This window comes from Panthera leo, chromosome B4 (genome assembly GCF_018350215.1).
Source record: "Panthera leo isolate Ple1 chromosome B4, P.leo_Ple1_pat1.1, whole genome shotgun sequence".
Lineage (NCBI taxonomy): Eukaryota > Metazoa > Chordata > Mammalia > Carnivora > Felidae > Panthera > Panthera leo.
In genome coordinates this window covers 64526881-64549743 of record NC_056685.1, presented here as the reverse complement: position 1 = coordinate 64549743, position 22863 = coordinate 64526881, and the positions used below count along the sequence as shown (strand labels likewise).

Here is a 22863-nt window from a genome sequence, read left to right as displayed (position 1 = left end):
AACTGGCTATCATTTTGCTTACCATTTTTTCTCCATGATCCAGCACAGTGTTCTGCACATAGCTGTCATCAAAATAAGTTTATCAATTAAGTAATTTATTTAATTGAATGATTCTTTTTTTTTTTTTGCCTTTCCAAACTTGATGCTTTTACAACACTTATATAGTTACTAGCAGCCTTCATGACCATGAAGAAATCTCACTTACATGTCCACATGCTCGACAATGATGTCTTCTCCTTGTCAGTGCATTGAAAGACTCCTTGCATTTCATACACATCGTTACTTCATTATCTCGGATCCATCTTGGGGCTCTTTTCCCTAGCTCAGCAGTCTAAAAAAGAAAGAGATTCAATTTTAATAGAAAAAACTGTCATTTCCATCTATTTGTTTACTTACTTATTTATTAAAAAGCACTTCAACAACATTGCTTATATCATGCTCTGAAACTCAAGACCCAGGAAAAGAAATAAAAGGTACAAAGAAGTTTAAGCAGCACAAAAAGGCACTCGCTATTGTATTCATGTAAGGAAAAATGAGATTCTGTCTAGCCAGTTCTGCAACTGCAGAGAGAAAATAACTTAAAGAATTTAATTCAACTTACAGAAACCTCTGAGTGCATGTCATTATCCTTTGCAATTGCATTTCTGAAGGTTTCATGCCTCTGATGGAAAGCATCAATGGTCTCCTGAAGAGCCTAAAATATAAATGAGATTCAAAGCACACATTAAAATGTCACTTGCAAATTAATGAAAATGCCTTATCAAACAAATATCTATGATGTGAAAATGACCTTAAGAATTAACTGACCTTGTTCTTATGACATTGATGTATGTATACGCTATAATATGTACATGTTTGTGTACACACACAAAGGTTACCAAAAAACAAAAACGAAAATAGAAATCCGGTTTACCTTGATCCATTCTTCTTTGTCTTGCTCAGAACTAAAACAAAACAGAATATAAGTGAATGCAGAAAACATTAATGAGTTATAACTTGTGAATAAGAATAAAACTATGCTTTGATGTTGTTTCAACTTTCTGGAAAATTCAGGGATGTCCAGGAAGAAGTTTCAACAAAAATTAAACAGAATCTTTGGCAAGTGAACAAACAAATTCTTAAACAAAATTATGGTACACATAATTTTTGAGTGGGAAAGTTAAGTTTAGCTTCCATTAATATACTGCCCTGATGTTATTTTTAATAACCATCATCTAGCTGAACATATTAGGTAACGTAGATGTAGTTATACCAGATATACAACTAGTCTTCCAATTCACCTTTAAGAAAACACACGAGATTTTCAAAGGCTACTAGTCACAGTTCATCTTAGAAAACATTACATGTATCCTCTAGAATCTGAAATATCTTTGTAAAGGTCTTCGGGAGCTATTTAATATTCCTCTGATAAATAATTTTGCTAGAAAGTTTTAGGCAATACTGTACTTAACCTATTACAGATAAAGCAAAACAAAATTTTTAGATGCTTGTAGGAAGGAAGTTTCACAGATTAATGGACTCTAGTACTTAATAATTTTCTGTTGGGAAAAAAAAAATTTCCTTGACTATAATCAAATCTTCTTTTTTCCTATTGAGGCAAATTCTCTTTATTTCATCTCCCTTGCAGGTAGCTTACACAGCTGGCTGCTGTCACAGAATGTGTTAGAAAAGTCCTCATTAGTAGACTCTGGCCTGAGCTAGATCTTCAAGTTGGGGGATTTTGAAGAATGTCAAAAGAGTGGGGCTCCATTTGTTTGCATGTGTTTGCTAGGCTAGGGCTGAGTTTGAGTTCCAGCCTGAATGTCACATGCCTCGCTCCTACAGGTGTCACATATAAATGAGTCTAGCAGGAGCTTGGCTCTTGTGACATCATCCATCTTTCTAGCAAATTTATTCTTGAGCATCATGATGTGCCAAGAATGCAGCTGGAATCCGTGCTTGTCAAATGGAAGATTCTGCTTATTGTTCACCTGGGGATCCTTGGACCAAGACTCTTACTGGGGAAGGCTTCACTCTTGCTCCTCAAAAAAGATTGCTCCCTACTGCAGTGGCCTGTGTGGATAAAATTATTTCTACTGCCTTGTAATCATAGTTATTTCCTAGCTGCTCTCAGGCTTTTAAATGCAAAGAAACTTGATAAGTCTTTAATGCTTTTTGTTTTACTTTCTCAGTCATGGCAGATTTTTTACTCCTCTAACTTACTTATTACTATGTTTTTACATACATTTAGTAACATAAAACCATGAAATAAAAACTATGTAAGACAGAATACTTTATATTCTTTTAAATATGGAAGAGGAAGTAGAATGTAAGAGGTTTTTTTTTTTTCCCCTTCTTCTTTTTTTTTTTTTTTTTTTTTTTTGGTCACTGTGGAAAAATCTTTATTTTAAGAAAAAAATTTAGTTAACAAAAAAGTTTAACAAGTTTCACTTAACAAAATACACCCAAAAGGAAATCACAGTACAAAGAAAGTTTCAAGTCAAGGCCTCACCAATTCCTATGGTATTAGTAATGTGTCTCAATTTTCAAAACTAACTTATTTTTAAAAGTTTAAACTTAACCTAAAAGATTTTAAATAAAAGTAAACTAGAATGAACAAACATGAGAAATGTTCCTCTTTAATTAGGGATCTAGCACCTTGAGTTTTCCAAAAAAGTATGTCTCCCCAATGTGTTCACAGTGATGTGGTATAAAAGATCCATTTAATGTACTCAAAACTAATTTAACTCAGATAACATCATTCTGAAGTACACCACCAAAGTGTTAATTGAGAAAAGCTGAAAATAGTTTTAGTTTACTCAAAGCACATGCTAGAAGAAAGCTTATATGACAAAACACTGAAGAGGTAATTTTTTAATCCAGATTTCACAAACTCATGGTGCAAAGTGGGTCCCACAGCTTCTGTAGGAGGTCAGTCTTAAGGCTGACTCATTCTGCAAGAAAAGCAGAATCCTTTTTCCCCCCAGTTGGTTTCAGAAGTGAATTATCTATAAATATGTCCAAACATACATCCAATTTTGGGCTCCGTGCAATCTCTGTAACACTCTGATGTTCTGAGACTTTCAATGTTTGTCTCTATTCTTGAAAGAATCATAGACTGGATGAAAAGTAATCACTTAATTTGGATCTTTGATTCACCATGTAATCATAGATATAAGTGCAGCAATGCGATTAGGGGAAGAGGAAATTTAAGGAAACATGACCGTGTTTTCAATACCAGTTGAAATGTATCCAGTACTGCATACTGGAACTCTACAAAGTGATTACTGCCTGTACTTAACAAAATTCCTCATGAATCAGCCCCATCCTCAAGAGAAAAGAGCCCACTTGCTAATGGAAGGCTGGAGTTCCCATTTAGACAATCCCTGAAACCTTGATAATCTCTCTTCTGCTGTTTAGACATGTCTCAGGTTTGCAGATTTGGAAGTGTGCTGGTATTTCAGAGCAGCAGCACTTCATTCTTCTGCAATGAAAACTTCTCTGAGGGTCAGAACTACTGATAAGTCCTCCCCGTTGCCAGAACCAGTCACTCAGTGAGTCAGGCTCTGAGTGAGGATTCAGGTCAGGAACCTCTAAGCACAGCAAAATACCTTCTTCCCTTGGGTTTGAATGGCTGGGGCCCAAATCCCACCATAAAGTCGGAAAACCATGGCATTCAAAGCCAAGTCCTCTATACTTTTAATTCATGCTTGAAATGCCACCTTCTAATCCTCAGAGCAGTCCCCTAGCAGTTCCCTAAGTAATGCCAGGTTCAGTAGAGATTTGCTGTGGGAAACCAAAGTACTGGCTGGCTATTTCTTCAAATTTTCCCAGCCTGCTGGATCTCCCCTAACTGTAAGATCACCAATTCCCTGATTCCCTGGGCAGATTCCTGCCAGAATGAATGATTCTCTTTTGAAAGTCTGAACTTCAAGCTTTTATGGTTACTAAGTCCAAGTATCCAGGATGAATTCATATGAGCTTCAGAACTACACTATAGGTACAACAGAACAAAAAGGAACAGAAGTGCTCTATGAGTCTCCAGATCCTGGGGTATCAGAACCATCAGAGTGAGGATTGGTACCTAACCCTCTGATCTGTGACCTTCTGAAGGTTCTCAATTTTCACCATGACACAGGTCTTTGTAGGATAAATGGAGGACAGTCTTCTAAGGCAGATATTTCAAAATCCGACAGCATGCTGTTTCCCAGAGGTTCACACGTCAGGTAGCTATGATCCATTGTAGTGGTTCTCATTGTTTTTTCCCCTCTAAACATGGTTAGGTTAGAGAGATGGATGCTAGAACTCTAGCCTTCTTTCCAGTTCAATAAAGCATGCAAAAAAGAATCACCCCTTCCAGAAGTCCTGGTTTCTAGAGGCCACTAGAAAGGGGGCTCTAAATGGCCCCCTTCATGTATCCTCCACTGTGTCAGGAGAATCATTACCTTTTCTACCCTGCCTCTTCTGAATATTCTCTCCATCAAAGTCCAACAAGTCCCACAAATGCAGAGACACTGAAGGACTGACAGTTGATGCTTCAACATTTAGCATGGAATAATAAGCATCAATAAACACTGTGCACCCAAAAGAAGGGCGGAGGGAGGAAGTGTTAGGGGAGAACCTTTTCCTACAAGTCTCAAAACCCTGGCTTGAATGCAACAACTTCATTCTCTGAGCACCCTGTAAATCTGAAGAGGCAAAGTAACTTACTGAATTTTTACCGTCTCAAAACCACTATCCTAGGCACTACAGAGGAATCAAAAGGGAAGACATCATTCTTGCCTTTTAAGAGCTTCTACTACTTCTCTTATGCCAACCAGATTCCCAGAGGTCTATAGTATTCACTTGGGAAAGATCCTCAGAATTATTCTGTCCTACAACTCCTTCCAATGCTTGTAGAAAGCTGTGTGAATGAATCTCTCACCTGGCTTGTAGCTCCAGTGTTCTCTCTTTTCCAGATACCTGGAAAGTGTGTGGATACTCTTCATTGTGGGTCTCTACAATTTTCATTCCATCGATGCCAACCCTGGTTCGAACTGTGAATTTAGAGCCCACCAAGCTGAATCTTGGTACACAATACAGCAACATGTTGTTGAACTGCAAGGAGACAGAACACACATCAACAAGTAAGAAAACAAAGAAGAAAGAGGAAAGTGACCAATACGAAAAGTAGCCCTAGGCAAAAATTCCAAGGAATTTCTAGGGAATATCATACTTTCTATGTGAGCAAAATTATTGAAATACTATATTGAGACTTTAGGCCTATGTCAAAATTACCCTATTTTAAAATTTATAACATATTTCTCTTTATTCGTTCATAATAATTAATTATTAATGTTTTTATTTATTTTGAGAGAGGGGAAGGAGCAAAGAGAGAGAGGGAGAGAGGGAGAGAGGGAGAGAGGGAGAGAGGGAGAGAGGGAGAGAGAGAGAGAGAGAGAGAAAATCCCCAGCAGGCTTCACACTGTCAGTGCAGAGCCTGATGTGAGGCTTGATCTCACAAATTGCAAGATCATGACCTGAGCCAAAATCTAGAGTTGGGCGCTTAACCAACTGAGCCACTGGGTGCCCTTCATAGTTTATTGATATTTAAGTAAATCAATCATCATTTGTACTATTAAGAAAATTAGTTCAATTAAATTCAGCAATAATTTATTAAGGACTTTCCACATACCAGGACCTGAAATTCTCAACCACATAAGTTGAAGCCCTTAGGCATCAAAATTTCTAATTGTTGTGTCTTACAAAGCAAGTCTACAATAGTTATTAGAGAAAAAGAGTAATTTTTAGCAATTATTTTTGTGTGTTTAATATTAGGTTAAAAAAACCCCAAATTATTACTTTAGAACACGTGGGGTTAGCACACTAAGCCCTACATAAAAATCTAAGTTACTGTTTTATATTGGCTCACATCTTAAGAATTTGTCATGTATGAATAGAGAAGTCATCTATTTTGGCAAAAAGTTTTTAAAGATCTGCTTTACCAGATCTGCTTTTAAAATGAAGGACCTTCTGGGTACCTGGGTGGCTTAGTCAGTTAAGCGTCCAACTTTGGCTCAGGTCATGATCTCATGGTTTGTGAGTTCGAGCCCCGCATTGGGCTCTCTACTGTCAGCTCAGAGCCCGCTTCAGATCCTCTGTCTCCCTCTCTCTCTGCTCCTCCCCACTCGTGTTTTCTCTAACTCAAAAATAAACATTTGAAAAAAATTTAAGTAACATGAAGGACTTTATTTTGCAAACTGAATCAAACTTTGTATAATACCTCATTTCTAGTCAACAATGAACTACCCCTGCTAATCAGGACCAAGCAGTAAGTTTGGGGAGGCATTTAATTCACTTTTGAGTATATTAAAACATACAGAAAGAGGAAAGACTAAATACTTAGGTTAATCTGTAGGCAGATTCCTAAAGAAGGTCCATACTTACCTTCTTTCTTCCTATTATTGTCTCTTACACTGTTTCTAGAGTCACATATATTTTTGGAAGACAAGGGCAACTGGGGACTATGCACTACATAACTTCTCCTGTCTCAGGATAATTATCTCTAAAAGTCACAGGTTGTTAAGAGGATTAAATGAAGAAAACTGTCCTGTTGAACCAGGTCCCGTTTGGCTCCACCTAAGCCATCAAGACAAGAAATCCTGATGGGTTCTGAAAACATTTCAACCTGTTTATGTGACACTGTCCATTGTACTCATTCTGAAAGCAAATTTCTCATCGGTTGTTCCTTGTGCATTATTATGCAACATCCTGTAACCAGCATCATAAATTTCATTTCCTCAATGGAAATAAAAGGGCACTAAATACACTTTAACAGATGCATCTCAGCACCACATTTCACATTTACATTTCTAGAAGAGAACCCTAATGACCTATGCCCTATTATTAACAGTCCGCTGTGTTCTAAGTATGGCAATCACTAGCCTCATTGCAGTACACAGGACTTAGGGATTTGAAAACACTCTGAAAGGCTCTCATCACCATCCAGCTTGGTTAATGCAACAGCTTGCTGCTGTTTGTGTTAACATTTCTCTCTATCTTGTACGAAGGCCATCTCAGGAGTGGATTTGGTCCAGGCTATAAACAGTGCAGCAGGAAGGGGAGAGCCGCCGACATGCACAGGGCTCAACTTTCAAGACAGCAACAACAGCCTCATTTTCTGCAAACTGAGTGACAAATGTAATGTCATGCCATAAAATTTCTGAGTTATCTGATGCTGTACCCAGTTCACTTTATAAAGTTCAGCAAAGTCTTCTTATTTTATAGAAACACCGTCCATGAATGTGGAAATTCTTGGCATTTAGTTTTTTCAGTTAACACTCATGCAAGATGACAGACTGTTTTATGAATGATGTTTCTCTTTCTGTTTTACACTTGCAAGATTATGTTTCCCTTCTTATATAGTCTTCCTAATTGGGGCTTTACGTTCTCAATGGTCAATAACTGTTTTATCACCCTTCTAGAACTCATGTCACAATCTAATGCTCATCAATAAATACCTTTTTTCTTCTTTCTTACAGCTGAAAGTAAGAACTCTTGACAGACATAAAATAGCGCTTACGAAGTAGCAGATGCCATATATGTACAGGAATTAGGTAGTCACTCTTGTTCCCTCTGTGAACCCTGCTCCTTTGGTGAAAGCCGTTATCACCTTGCCTCTGGGTTTCTGCTGGTGCTGAAGAAGAAGTGATAGCAAGTGCAGCACCAAGTAGATTGACTTTCCCTCTCGGTGCAGGAGATCCCTTGTTATCCATGGCCACAGCTCAGAAGTCGTTATGGACATGTAATCTCTGGCTGGTGAGCAAGCTCCAGAAGTGCTAAGCTAGAAGCCAGTCTCAATTTTATTAAAAACACAGGGCGAGTCCCCCTTCTTGATCTCCAGTGTCCTCAACTACTCGTATTAAGTCTCTTAAAATGTGTATTTAACTGAAACAATTCAATTTCATGTCTCGCCAGTGACAGTTTCATTCCAGTTTGTTTTAAAAGGTAAAAGAAAAAAGTACATTATTGGAGAAAATTTCCAGTGCCTGCTCTGTATTCAAAGTTTAAATAAGTCATGGAATGGGGGAGGGAAATCAAAACCTGTCCAGCTACAAGCAAATAAAGGCTAGAACTCCAAAGGGCCAAGAATAAAAACCTCCCGGGTCATTCTGTAGGATAATTTAGTGATTTTTTTTTTTTAAACATTCAGATATCAGGTGTGGTTATATAATTTAGTCAACAGAATACACTGCAGTAATACAAACAAGTATGGTGTGGAGGCAAGAAAACGTGCAAACACGTGAAGGTCAGCTGAATGTTGAAATCAGATTCTAAATGCAATTTGGCTTTTTTAGAGAAATGTAATAATACCACCAGAGAAGGACACAGAAAACTAGCCCTCATATTCTTTCTAGAGACAAAAATAAGAAAGGTTGCTGAGGTTACTATGTATAAAAAACCAAAATGCTCTATGCAAAGCAAAGTGTGCTGGCAAGAGGAGGGTGCGCGACAAGAACAGTGCAGGGGATGGAGGTGGGTGGGTGTGCTGGGATCAAGAGAACGGACCTACAGAGATGCTTTTAAGATGGTCTTCACAAGACGAATGCGGCTTTCCAGTAACTCTTGCTCTAGGACTCCATTCTCCTGAGAGGCAACGGCAAGAGAGGTTTGATAGCTTACAATAAGTGGAACAAGATGGGTCCTTTCTTCAAAGACACTATGGCTGTAGTTCCCCAAGGCTCCTTGCCATCTGTCCTCCAAATAGCTGCTTAATTTGGCTCTGCACCAAGATATTCAACCTAAAACTATTTCCAGGATAATTCTCAAATGTGAAGATTAAACCAAGGCAATTGGTTAGACACAGAGCTAGAAGCTCAAGTATTGAAACTGTAACAATCATGCAGAAGAAGGGAAAGGAAATTACCTAAGTACCTAAAAGAAGGGGAAAGGCAGAGGGAAGACATTGGTAGAGGGAAGACATTAACTCCCAGGCATTTTGCCCCAAATAGTATATTAAGCATGTCTTTTTAATCTGTTTTTATTTATTTATTTATTTATTTATTTATTTATTTATTTATTTATTTATTTATTTATTTAGAGAGCAAGTGCACATGAGCAGGGTAGGGGTAGAGAGAGGGAGAGAGAGAATCCCAAGCAGGATCCGTGCTGTCAGTGCAGAGCCCGATACGGAACTTGACTGTCATGACTTGAGCCAAAATCAAGAGTCAGACACTTAACTGACTGAGCCACCTAAGCATCCCTAATCTGTATTTTTGATGCTTTGACATCTTGGGGCTTTGCTGACAATGGAGGGATTTGTCCTTCTTCGGGTTATCCACTTGCTAGAAGTAGTAAATGAGTGACCTACATGCATGCTTTTCATATGGAAACCAACCAATCCAGAGGCCATACCCTAACCACCTCCTTTTTTGAGCTTTTACACCCTGGGCCAGTATTCCCCTGCCCTAATCACTCAGACAACAGCCAGTATATACCCCAGAGCCTGATGGAATTATGTAAACTAGCAAATCCTAAGTCTGTTTATTTTGTCTTGCCCATTGCTTCTCACTGAACCCATAATAAACACTCTTGCTCACATTTTCTGTTTGGTTCCTCTGTCTCCTTATGGACTCTGGTGCTTTCTTGTGTAACCCCCCCCCCCCCCCCCCCCCCCGCCATGGTATGGCAAGCCTTTCCTTTGAGGAATCTCTGCGTATAATGATCTTTTTCATGGCAATTTTCTCCTGATCTAGTGGTCTCACTGTACCTAAACAACAATCATACATTTCAAAATAATTAGAGCTCAGAACCCTGACATGGCATCACAAGTCCTAGATTTACATTTTTAGCTCTCTGTATGATCTCTCAGTGGTAAAGTATTTTTGTTGATCTCAAATGAAGATTTTGGAGTTAATTTGGATAGTATCTATAAATCTTATAAAGTTATAGAGATATAATTCATATACCATAAAATTTACCCTTTTAAAATGACAATTCATGGTTTTTGGTATAGCTATAAATTGTGCAAGCATCACTGCTATCTACTCCCAGAACATTTCATGACTCCAAATGGAAACTCTGTCCATTTCCTTTTCCCCACCAGCCCTAGGCAACCTCTACTTACATCCTGCCTCTCTCCATTGCCTACTCTGGACATTGCATATAAATGAAAGCATACAGTATGGGCTTCTGGGAATGGCTTCTTTCACTTGTCAAAGTGCTTTCAAAGTTCATTCATATAGGATGTATCAGTGTTCTATTCCTTTTTACTGCCATATAACATTCCATTGCATAGATATACCACTATATCCGTATGTCCACATATTTTGGCTATTATGAATAATTCTGCATAAGCATTCACATACAAGTTTTGTGTAGACATGTTTTCAATTTTCTTGAGTTGTATACAAACTTGGAAGAGCTGCTAGGTAATAAATATGGTGACCAAATGTTCTTTTTGAAAAATGAGAGATACTGAATACTACTATGCATGGTAATTAGTTCCTATAAGTTTTCCTATCAAAGGAGGCTGTAACCAGAGGGAAAAAAAAACCCTGTAAGCTCCCAAATAAACTCATATTATGGCTGATGAGAGGACTGTCCTGCACCAGAAAGTCAGATGTGAGTAACATCCTGAGAAGGTATCGTGGGCCATTCACTGGGCAAGCCTCATGACCAATGTGTCTGGTTTCTTGGACGATAATAACAATCACAACAATAGCTAACATTTACTAGCTATTACTCAGTGTTAGCTTATTGTTACTCCACATTAGCTATTATTCTGATTATTATCACATCATTAGATATAGAAAGGAACTGGAATTAACAGAGACTAAAAACATAATGGCCTGGATGCCCCAGGAAGTGCTCTTAACATTTGAGATAAGCCCCAGACTAAATGTCATTTCCAGGAAGTAAAGGAAAGGACAGGGACTGCCTCCAATGTAAAGGAACTATGTGGCAAACTCATGCATTTTTCAGAGATATTTTAGGCATAAGCTTCACAACCTTGAGTATATACTTCCTCAAACTGGAAAGATTAAAGTAGTGATCAGAGAGGATTCGAAAGAGAACACTTGTCAGAGAATGGTACTCATTAGCCCCTAAGAACTGAAGGAAAGAGTGAATCTGAAACTAGGAAAATTTGAGAAAACATACCCTGCCCCCACAACTGATGGCTAAGATCATCATAGACAAGTTGTCATCAGCTGTAGGTTACTGAAGTAACTGACACATGGTAAGTACACAGAAAATTTATTTTTAAAATACTTTAAGATTTGAGTCCTTGAAGGAACAAGTTTCAGTTACTAAAGGACATTGTCTTATGTGGAATCCTAACAGTGTTGACTAAACCAGATTAGACAGAATTGCTTTGGTGAGCACACAAGCATCCTACTTTTCCAAGATGTACAGAACCACGTCTCTGAATTACTGTTACGTGACCAGCTCACACTAGAATACTCACTAAGAAAAGGTAGCGTTCTTGTGCTGATGTGTTCCGAGCAGCGAGTTTCAGGATCTGTCCTTCTTTTATGAGTTCGTTTGAAGGATTGACAATGTCTTCTTCCTCTCCCAACATTTCATAAATCTCTAAGAGTTTCTTTAGATTCTCCTAGGAAATGAAAACAAAATACAGCAAGACCAAATAAAGGGAGGTTTTACTTTCGTGCCTTTAATAATACAATGACCTTAGCTAAAATCCAAATAATGCAGAAGGGATTGGGACTAAGCACAAATTTGGTATAAAATGTGTCAGTTCCGAGCAAATTGAAACAGGGGGGAAAAGAGGACAGGATTATTCCACATAACACTGAACACTTTATAAATAATCTTTTTTTTGTTCACCTTTACCAATTCATTTTGGTCCAAACCTACAGATAACATTAGGCTATATTATTGACAATTATCTAACTAGAAGATTTCCAACTCCTTTGAAAATTACTTACCATTTTTCTTATTGCACTATTAGAATGGCTTGCTGCCGTAGATATAATCTCAAGTGATTCTAAATGGGAAAAAAGAAAAGTAAATAAATGTATTTTGTCATTACTACGCTACTAGATAGTTGAATAACGTAACGTTATAGTAAGAAGAAACCTGAGACTGTACATCTGACACCAAAAGCAGGGGCAACTTCCATTTACAAAATGAATACTTTCAGAACTTCATTTGTGAGCAGATTATTTGGAACTTGAAGGATACTTCCTCATAAATAGTCATACACATTTTTATATATGACCCAGATAACGGACCTTCAAAATTAACAATTACCATGTACACTAGATTGGCATAAGGCACTTCGCCACATGCTTTCAAATATATTACGTCACTCAACTCTTCCACAACCTTGAATGGAGAGTCTGTTAGCTCCACTCGGCAGATGAAAGGAATGGCGAGTGATGTGGCTTGGCCAAGGTCACACAACTATGATACTGTAGGGACACACTGGAACCTACATCTTCTGATTCAATGTCCTACAACATTTCAGCAGTACTATTTTATTAGTTTTATAAGCAAATTAACCACCACGCATAACCAACTTTCTTTGGTGAAACATATTCACAGTTCTATTCTTGGTCGGGCAAAGGGGAATCAGCTGATGACAATGCTGAAGGAAGGCTCTGCTGCGGAGGCAGTGGGAGAGGTGGGAACAGGAGCCATCTGGTGTGGGCAAGGTAGGAGCCCCAGTGCTGCTGGGGAAGGGCTCTGGAGGCTGAGGCCTCCTGGAGGATCAACCCCAGGGAATGCCCTCAATCCTAAATCATGTCCTGCTCTTTCTTTTTTATCTTAGGAATACCACAGCCTGCTTAATTCTGTTACCACAACAACCTCATTACTTCTGGACCCAATTCTCTTCTTTGTTCCGTGGCTGAACAGAATGCACTTTTGTTGCTTTCTCCTCTCTTTTGGGTCTCTAAAAGCACTTCTGTGATTTCCTTACGATATTAGTTTAAGGAGCAATGGGAAAGCAAAGAGAGAAATAAAATGCCCTACAGTGTTGCTAACGGTCTCATTTTTGACCCTGCCACCTTAGGGCAAGTCTAAGTCTTTGAGTTTAGAAGACACTGAATTTTTATTTAGATTTTGGAGAACTATCCTGATTGGGGAATGCTGTGCATGTCACACAGGCTCCAAGGTAGAGGGAAACAAAATAGCCTGGGATCAGCAGTTTGAGGAAGAGTAGCAGTCATCCCACCCTTAGTCCTACCACTAATTCTGTCGCCAAAACCAACCACTTAGCCCAGAGGAGTGTGAAGTGGGCATGAAGTGGAAAACAGAAGTCAAGTCAGGATAATTCTAAACCGTAAAGGGAGAAAGGGAAGAAGAGAAGTTCCTGTGGTCACTGACTCACTTGGATGGCAGGAGAAATGCATCAGAGAAAGCCTGTGTTCAAAAAAAGACCCAGGTGCCGAGACCAAAGATTGTGTTCTGTGTTCTCATCTCTTGCCAGGGTTCATTTATAATAAAGACAAGCAATTATTAGCAAAGTACCAATGTTTCAAGATTGTACAGCAGCACTGTTAGTACTTGACCCTAAGCCATCCCTATCTCTTAAATTTTCATTCTTCCTTTCAGTTACCTGATTTTTTTTTTTAATTAAAAAAATTTTTTTCAAGTAAGCTATACACCCAACGGGGGACTTGAACTCATGATCCCTAGATCGAGAGTCGCATGCTTTGATTTTTTGAAAGAACCTGAGAAAGCTAAAGTATTGAAACTCCTGAGTCTTAAAAAAAAAATCATTCATTAGGAACCAGTGAAAAAATAAAAGGCAACTGGAGGAATAGGAATAAAGTTTTCCTGAGAAAATGTTAACTGACACTAAAAAGCATCACTTTCTCTTCTCTTTCAGGGTAGGTAGAGCCAAGTTTGCTTAGGTTATTTTTACACAGTAAATGTCATGTTAGCTTTCTTGGTATGTATCAACCTATCTAATTAACCAGCAGCACCAGTAATTCTGAATGGTTGTGTTCTTTCTGTGAGAAGGTAATTGTGTATTGCTATTCCAGATGTCTCTAAGACTACTGTTTCAGATTTCTGAGTTAATGATTAACATGAAATCAGCATGAGAAATGTGATTTGCCTTTCTCTAAACCTGGGATCTGGGCTCAGAAGTGCTTGCCTAATCGAGCTGTTGATGCAATTTCCGATGAGGCTATTTTTGGGCAGCAATATCTTACTAAGTTGGCTGTGAGACTTATCTCTCTCTTTAACCACAAGCCTTCCTGGCCACTTGATTACCCCAGAGCAGAAAGGGGGTGGGGGAGGAGCATTTACTTTTAGCATCGTTCCAGTCTGGAGAGTCAGGGGGCAACTTCCTTAGGTAGTCCTTGAGGAGCATCTCATACCGGGGGATCCGTTGAACAGGTTCTAGCATGTGGTGCTGCAAAGTCAAGCTCCCGCACACCTTCTGTCTCTATAATGAGAGAGGTTTTTTAAAGAAAGATTTAAAAATTAAGTTGGCCAATCTAAAAACGGTCATACGGAACTTTAATCGTGGACAGGATTTCTCTACAAAGCGTGTTCTGTGGATCACCTGCATTAGATTGATCTAAGGCACTATTAAAATGCAAATTCTGAACCCCACCCCAATAATGAAACCACAATCTTTGAGGCTCAGGCCTGGGAAGATGCATTTGAAAACATCCCAGTTTCTTACACCATGGAAGTTTGAGGCCCACCAAACTAGAGTAAGAACAGAAAGAAAAATCAAGTAGAATTTTAAGGAAGAAAATTCTCAGATTGCTGGCAACCACTTCAATCAGTCACTAGAAAGGCTTGTGTGGTCACATTATTGAATCAGACTCCAGAGATTTTTAAAAGATGCATGTATTTAATGAGGTTCACTAGGCCCAACTGCGTTAAATGACTTTGGACTCAGCAGAAACTGTTTAATATCAAGGCTACCATAAATGTCATTTCCTTTGAACTTAAAGACTCCACAGAGAAGAATGACAAGATCTGAGTGTCTTAGTATCTGTCACAAAATTTTAATTTTTCATTAGGTCACGGCAGTCTTTTCCATTAGAAACTGAACTCTGTAAATAGATCTCCTTTTCTTACAGCAAAATTGAGTCTATATAGCCTTTGCTTTCAATAAGCTGTTAAGACAGGGAAAAGATTACTTGAAAAATAAGACATGTTCTTGTTCATATTAAACAAACCAGGAATCCAATTAAAATAGTTATTAGACTCTTACCATGATCAAGGCACTGCAGGGTATAAAAGTTGTCTTAAGACATGATGTTTGCATTCAAAGCAAACAAGAAACTAAAGCATTCACAGACAAGAGAGCATTCAACATGAACTCTGATAAGGACAGCTGCTGGTGCAAAGGGAAGTGAAGACCGGGGTCGAAGGGCAGGAAGAGGGACCTTGGAGAACAACAGTCAGGCATGAAACATGTTGAGTTTTGTTGGCAATAAGATATGTATGGGGAAACAGGGGCTGAGGAAGAACAGGTAATATGGGGTAATTAAGTCAAGGTGAATTATTTAGACTTGCTTCATCTAATGCAGGTTTTCGTGTAGGAGAGCAATAGCATTAGATTTGAGATGTGTTAACATTAACTTACTGCAGTGTGACTTAACTTACTGCAGTGGGGAGATGTGGGGATATTAGTTTGGAAGGGATTACTGTAGACCAGGAAAAAAGTATAGAGTCTGAAATCACCATGGAAGCTGAGGAAATCATAACTTTACTTAATAAAGTGTAGAATATTGATGTTATAAGTTTAGTCATCTCATTTGATTTTCTCCAAGCCTATAATATATAATATTATATATCCATGAAATATAGAAAATATTACCGATCCCCACATTTTTACATGAAGAAACCGTGGCTCAAAGAAGTTAAAGTCATCCAAGGTCCCATGACTAAGTGGCAAACTAGAATCCTAAATTCAGTTGATTCCCAGTCCACTACTCTTTTCAACACCTCAACAATGCCTCATAATAGGGAGAAGACTGATATTTCAGAGATAGAATTTTAAAGATTTCATAAAACAGTAATGGCCACTACCACCACCATCATTTAGTGAACACTTACTATGCAGTAAGCATACTAAACATCTTCAGTATACTGTTTCACAGGCAAATTAATGCACAGAGAATGAGGAAAAGTGACGAAAGATAAAGTTAACTTATCAAACTCTGGTGAACGAGAAAATATTTGTTCTAATAATCACATAACCACAAGCTACTCTGTATAAGGCACAAAAAATCAAGATGGAAAAAGTACTTGGGTGCTAAAGGCAGGAATGGAACATGTTGACTTTGTTTTGATAGCAAAATGTCGATACAGAGTTGTGTAACCAGCATTCAACAAGGTGCAATGACAGTTTAGAGGCAGGAAACAGACTAGAAAAATGACCCTACAGGCATCTGTAGGACATGATGGTTAAAGCCTCAGGAACATGTGATATCACAGAGGGTGTGGAGGTTGAAAAGAATGTGAAGGGCCACATTCTTGTACTCTGTCCACATTTCAGTATAAGTAAAAGGGGCTAGTAAAAGAATCAAAGGAGCCAGTATTCAGAAAGGTAGATGAGTGCTTAATGATGAGAGAAGAAAAAGAAAGAGTAAATGGGAAGAGGCAGGACTTTTGGTTATGGCTGAGAGAGCAGACTAGCAAAATCCCCCCTGGAAAACACAACTAGAAAGGGGGATAAAACTGATAAAACGACCATTTTGGTACTTTGGAGACTGATGAAAGGCATAGAACGATCTGAAAAGTATTTATGCTTTGAAAATTGTTGACCTTTGGGTAAGAACAGTGAGAATCTGTGGCATTCTGGCCTGAGGCCGTACCCATTCCTCCCCTAACAAAGGAAGTTTCAATGACCGAAAGGTTCAGCAGGGGTGGGACTGGCAGTGTCTCTGGTAAAGTTCAAGAGGGCTCATATTATTAGATTTGGAATGGTGGGCGAGGCACACATCCAGGAACACTGTTGGTGAAAGTGAATAGTTCTGAGGTGGGCAAGTGGAGAAGACCAATGGCTTCACTGGGCTGAAGCTGTGGTTGTGTGTTGGGGAAGGGGAGCAGATAATAATTTTCTTGGCTGAGGCTCTGTAGATGATCAACAGAGACTGAAGACAGCTTGACTCAGCACAGTCTCCTGGCCACCCTGAGGCTGTGAACTCGTCCTGAGGAGATGTAAAAGGGTCCAGTGGACTTGAAAATGGTCAGATCTTTAAATGTGCTCCCCTATGCATAGACAGGTCCATCAGCAGAGGACAGAAGCGTACTGGCTCTAGGTAGTTAATCATCTCTGTTCAATAACTGTTTGACCCCTAACCTACACAGACATAGGGGTAATCCCTACAAAGCTGGGATCACATACACACACATGGATATTAAACAAAAAAACTGAATAGAGACATTGGCAACAGCATACCAGAAGAGAGACAGATTTTATAGATTTAGTATAAGCAAGTTACTAAACAAACGAAAGTAACCAAAGCCACTTTCAGTGGGGGAAAGCAAAATCTGGAGTTGCTACAATAGGTTATCTAAAATGTCCAGTATTCAACAACAACAACAACAACAACAACAACAACAACAACAACAACAACAAAAAAAAAAGAGACAGAGAATAGTAAACTGTTACCTATATTGAAGAAAAAAGGCAATCAAAAGAAACTGTCTCTGAACACAGATACTGGATGTGGGCGACAAAGACTTCAGCGTAGCTATTATAAAAACATTCAAAGAATTAAAGGAAATTGTATTTGAAAAACATGAAAAGTGTAACAATAATGAATGCACAAATAGCAATTTTCAAGGAGGAAACAGGTGTTATAAAAAGAACCAATGGAAATTCTGGAGTTGAACCATACAATAGCCGGGATGAAAAATGCACTGCAGGGACTCAACAGCAGATTCCAGATGGCAGAAGAAAAAATCACAGTGCCTGGGTGGCTCAGTCAGTTGAGTACCAGACTTTGGCTCAGGTCATGATCTCATGCATCAGGCTTGCTGCTGTCAGCACAGAGCCTGGTTCGGATCCTCTGCCCCTGTCTCTCTGTCCCTCCGCTGCTCACTCTCGCTGTCTCTCTCAAAAATAAATATTAAAAAAAAGAAAAAAAAGAAAAAAATGAATTCAAAGAAAGATTAATAGAAATTATACAATCCAGAGAACAGAAAAAAGACTGAAGAAAAATGAATAGTCTCAGAAACTTGTAGAATAACATCAAGAACACCAACATATGTGTACTTGGAGCAAATTATTTGAAGAAATAATGGCTGAAAACTTCTCAAATTAATTAAAAAAAACCCTACACATCCCAGAAATTCAATCCTAAGCAAGATAAATATAGAAAGATTTACATTAGATACATACTGTTGAAAGAAAAAAGCAAAGAGATAAATTTGAAAATAGCAAGAGAAAAGCAATTCAGCACATACAGGAAATAATATAATTAATAACTTCCCATATGAAACAACAGAGGACAGAGTACAGTGAATGACATTCATTTTGCTCAAAGAAAAAAAAAAACCTATTAACCCAGATTCTGTATCTAGCAACACTATCAATTCAGTAGTGAAGAAAAAAATAAAGATTTTCCAAAAAAAAGACCAAGAAAATTTGTTACTATCCAATCTCTGCCTTGTAAGAAACATTTATCACTCTTTCTTTTAAAATTTTTAAAGTTTATTTATTTTTGAGATACAGAGAGTGTGTGTGTGAGCAGTGGAGGGGCAGGGGGGGAGGGGCACAGAATCCAAAGCAGGCTCCAGGCTCTGAGTTGTCAGCACAGAGCCCGATGTGGGGCTCAAACTCACAAACCATGAGATCATGACCTGAGCCGAAGTTGGATGCTTAATTGACTGAGCCACCCAGGTAACCCAAAACATTTAACACCCTTTGTAGAAAGGAACTTACTCTAGAAATGGTAAATATATGGGTTAATAATTTTTTTTGGTACATTTTTTCTTATATCCTCTCTTCTTTCAAAGATACAAAATTATATAAAATAATATCACTGTATTATTGAATTTAAAACCTATATAAAGGTAATGTATATGATACTAAAAGCATGGAGCATGGAGGAACTGAGCTACGATGGAGCAAAATGCCTGTATTTTATTAGAATTAATATTAGCATTAACCTGAAGTAGATTGTGGTAAATTAAGATGCATATTATAATTCCTCCAACAAACAGTAGGAAAAAAACATTCAAAATTTAGAGGAATTAAAATGGTAAATAAAAAATATTTGTATAGCACAAAAGAAAGCAGAGAAAGAGCAGCAGAATCCTCACCCCAAGGACCTTATGTGATCTCAAGAATTCCTTTTCAACATTTAAACTATCAAGTTATTAACAACTTTGACTAGAGAATCAAATAGAAATCACTATGGAATTATCTAAAATATATTATCCAGGTTTGGCAAAACTGAAAAAAAGTCAGGACACATATGTAAAGTCACACACACACACACACACACACAGAATAATAATGTCTGCAAAATGTCAGGTTTATGGCAATCATTTTTTATATTCATTGCATCATCTCAACCTCTGAAAGAAAGCAAGAGAGTCACAGACCCGAATGGGAAATCACTTTGTAAATCCATGTGAATCTTTATAAAAGCTACACTCTCCTGGTCTCAAAAGCAAATGGAGAATTTACTGCTCAGCGCATGGCATGTGCTCGATAAATACATTAATTCTGCATAGATGATTTTTACATCATTCTGAATAACATGGAATTTGGTGGTCTCAGACAGATGTCTCAATCTAAACTTTAGATCTAGAAGACCTTATGATTTGTATAGGAAAATAATTCATAGCCTTGAATAAGAGTCCAATTACCTGAATTTCTTCAACTACTGATTTGAACTGGGGGATACGCTCTGTCATGTTTTTAACCAATTCCATTGCATTATCAAATCCTTTCACATATTCTCCATACATCTTAAGGAATGGTGCCAATTTCTGAAGGATGTCACCAATTCTAGGGGTAGTTTCCCTGTATAAAATATAGAAACAAGTCATTAAGATTTCTTATAGAGTAAGTGAATTAATAGGACTTCAAATGAAGTGATCACTGTGTACACACATTCTTTGCTTTATCAGATCCACCTTGCTATGAGATTGGTAGAGAATAAAGCAGCGCCTTTTTTTTTTAAGTTTATTTTTGAGAGAAAGAGCACGAGTGGGGGAGGAGGAGAGAAAGATGGAGACAGAATCTGAAGGGGGCTCCACGCTCTGAGCTGTCAGCACAGAGCCCAATGTGGGGCTTGAACTCACGAACCGTGAGATCATGACCTGAGCCAAAGTTGGACGCTTAACCGACTGAGCCACCCAGGCGTCCCTGAAGCAGGACCTTTTTAAAGGGACTTTAGGAATGAAAACCTATGGAATTTTTAACCCTGAAATCTTGTCTCCACTAATCAAAAGATAGTTTAGAGAGCAGAGATGAAATTCTTTTCAACCAAAGCTAAAAATGTACCACAACTTCTTTACCATACAAATTTAACACAGATGTTTGGCTATAGCTCTGTGTAGCATTGTTGTTTCCATTTATAAGCAAATAACACAGCATCTAATATGACTGCCTTAGACAAATAGTTGGCCATCTATTCCTCTTACCATTCTTGCATTCGTTTTTCCAGCTCTGGCAATAGGAATTTACTATGGAAGACATTTATTGATGAAATATTAGAAAAGATTTTATTCACCATCTCTGCTGAAAATGAGCCTCGATTTGCTTCTTCCAATAATTTGCAGTAAAATACCTGAATAAGAGAATAAAGCAAACGTTACTTCAAATTTACTGGTTAACCACCTAGCACTGGGCTAGGCATAGTGGGCTCTTAGTAACTTATTGAATGAAAAAGTTCATGAATCAAGAAATCAGTCATTTTTGAAATGGATGAGTATATGCTTTGATTGAGAAGAACCAGGAGTCAGAATTAGAAAAGTTGACTCTAACTTAGGCTCTCCCTCCGTTTTGGAGATATTAACCTCTTCTACGCCAGAAAATTTCCAATTGAGGTAAAAGGATTTACTTCTATCTATAAGTAGAGTTAAGAGACATGGAAGGAAAATTTTATCTAAATTAATAATTTTTGGTGGTATTTTTCACTCTTCTTTATGTTTTGAATGACTTTGACAGTATTGCCCTTTATTGTAATTTGTGGGCCTAAATCTCACTTTCCCTATTAAAACTGTCTGCCCCTTTGGGAAGGGAGGCCATCATAATTTAGTTCCCACAGAAGAACAGGTGCTTAATATCTGGCGAGTGGATGAATAAAAGAATATTTCAGTTCACAGACGTTTACTTGCTTTTTATTAAGTAATAATGCAAGATAACTTAAACACTTATAAAAGGGTACAAAGATCTTCTCCTGTACATAACAATGGTATCTTAAAGACACTTTTTAAAAAACTGCACTCTTAGCTATTCTCCACTATGGCTACTATACCTCTTAATTGCCATTCTGTTAAATGTAGGCAGAAGGAAGTCTGTTCCTTCAAATGTCCAGATGGTTGTTAATTTTCTAAATTCACCTCCACTGCATTTTCTTGGGAGGCAAAAAGAACACAAAATCATGTCCTTAGAGACTCCAACAGATAGGATATTTTAAGTAATTAAGACTCTAAAATTCTAAAAAGGTCAGCAACAGTAGCTGACAAGCTAATATGGCTGAAATAACAAAAAAGAACAAAGACAAAAAAAACACAAAACTTGTAAGAGGAAAAGACATATCTCCACAATAGGAATACTTAACGTTTCTGGTCTGTATTCCCCTGAGGGGAAATTGTTTCAAACACATAAACACATGAATTGACTGACTTACAGTGAAATTCTTTGGAAAGTGAGTGTTTAAGACACAATCTCATTATTTCAAAGGACAGAAGCCTTAATGTGGCCCCTTAAGGCTCATCTGACAGGGCCATAGTCCACTCTAGGAACCAATGATAAGGAGGTATACCCAGGATGGCCTGTTCCCATGAAGTTCCAGTTTTCCAATGGCAGAAGTGAGATAATTCTTCTTATAGTTAGTACTCAAACATGGCAACTTTCTCTTCTAATAAGAGGGGTCTATATGAGCAATTTACCAGTTATCTTGTTCTTTTATCACTAAAACAATATTAAGAAGCCTTAATAATTTTTAAGCGATTCTTTGTAATGTGTATTTAAAATGATACTCAAGGCCCCAACATGACGAAAGTACAAAATGTGATAAAGTACTCTGAATGCCATTTCTAACAAATATTGACTGTGCAACTTTACGCCAGGCACTGTATTAGATGTCTCCTACAAGCTTGAACAAGTGAACGCTCAAAATGCCTTCTGGCCCTATTACTCCATCAATTCAGATGACTCACATGGGTCTGAACAGCACATGAGACAAACAGAATCAATGACATATTCATGCAGGCATTAGAATCACCAATCTCTTATTTAGATTATAATGGGAACATGGCTCTAGGATCATAATAAATGGTCACGAAACAGACTAGTGTTTAGGGATGAAAGATAAAGGCATTTTGTGACTCATAGAGAGAGTCCTTGAATCTGCTTTTTATGAACTGAAAAACCTTTATGTCTAGTGCATTCACTGACAAAGCTAAAAATCCTAAAGATTTCCTTGAAGAAAAAGCTTTCACTGGCAAAAAACAGTTATGTCCATCCAGTAGTTTCTAAAGCCCCTTTACTAAAAATGATATATAATGCCAAAAAATAAAATAATCCTGAATGGGAAAATATTACCTTATCTAAGAGGTCAAGTCGGTTGACGTAAGCTCTTTCTGTAAGCAAAAGTTCGTTGGCTATTTTGTGAAGTTTTTGTTCATTAGTTTCCTACAAATAGAATAGATATCCACATATTAGGAAATAAGACTTAGACAAGACTTTTCAAGTAATAAACACCTTATCAAATGGTCAAAACA

General features: G+C 37.9%; 1 protein-coding gene across 3 annotated transcripts in view; it reads right to left on the bottom strand.

Moving 5' to 3' along the window:
* FGD4 (FYVE, RhoGEF and PH domain containing 4) overlaps window positions 1-22863 on the bottom strand; it is a 145308-nt gene that overhangs the window by 62284 nt on the left and 60161 nt on the right. For all 3 annotated transcript variants that reach the window (XM_042946231.1, XM_042946232.1, XM_042946230.1), the window contains exons 5-14: window positions 22685-22774; window positions 20557-20702; window positions 19777-19933; window positions 14239-14377; window positions 11907-11965; window positions 11426-11572; window positions 4904-5076; window positions 914-944; window positions 602-694; window positions 206-331 (exon numbers count right to left, since the gene is read on the bottom strand). In XM_042946231.1, the coding sequence (XP_042802165.1) occupies window positions 206-331; window positions 602-694; window positions 914-944; window positions 4904-5076; window positions 11426-11572; window positions 11907-11965; window positions 14239-14377; window positions 19777-19933; window positions 20557-20702; window positions 22685-22774 (1161 nt within the window). The remainder of the gene's footprint in view (window positions 1-205; window positions 332-601; window positions 695-913; window positions 945-4903; window positions 5077-11425; window positions 11573-11906; window positions 11966-14238; window positions 14378-19776; window positions 19934-20556; window positions 20703-22684; window positions 22775-22863) is intronic.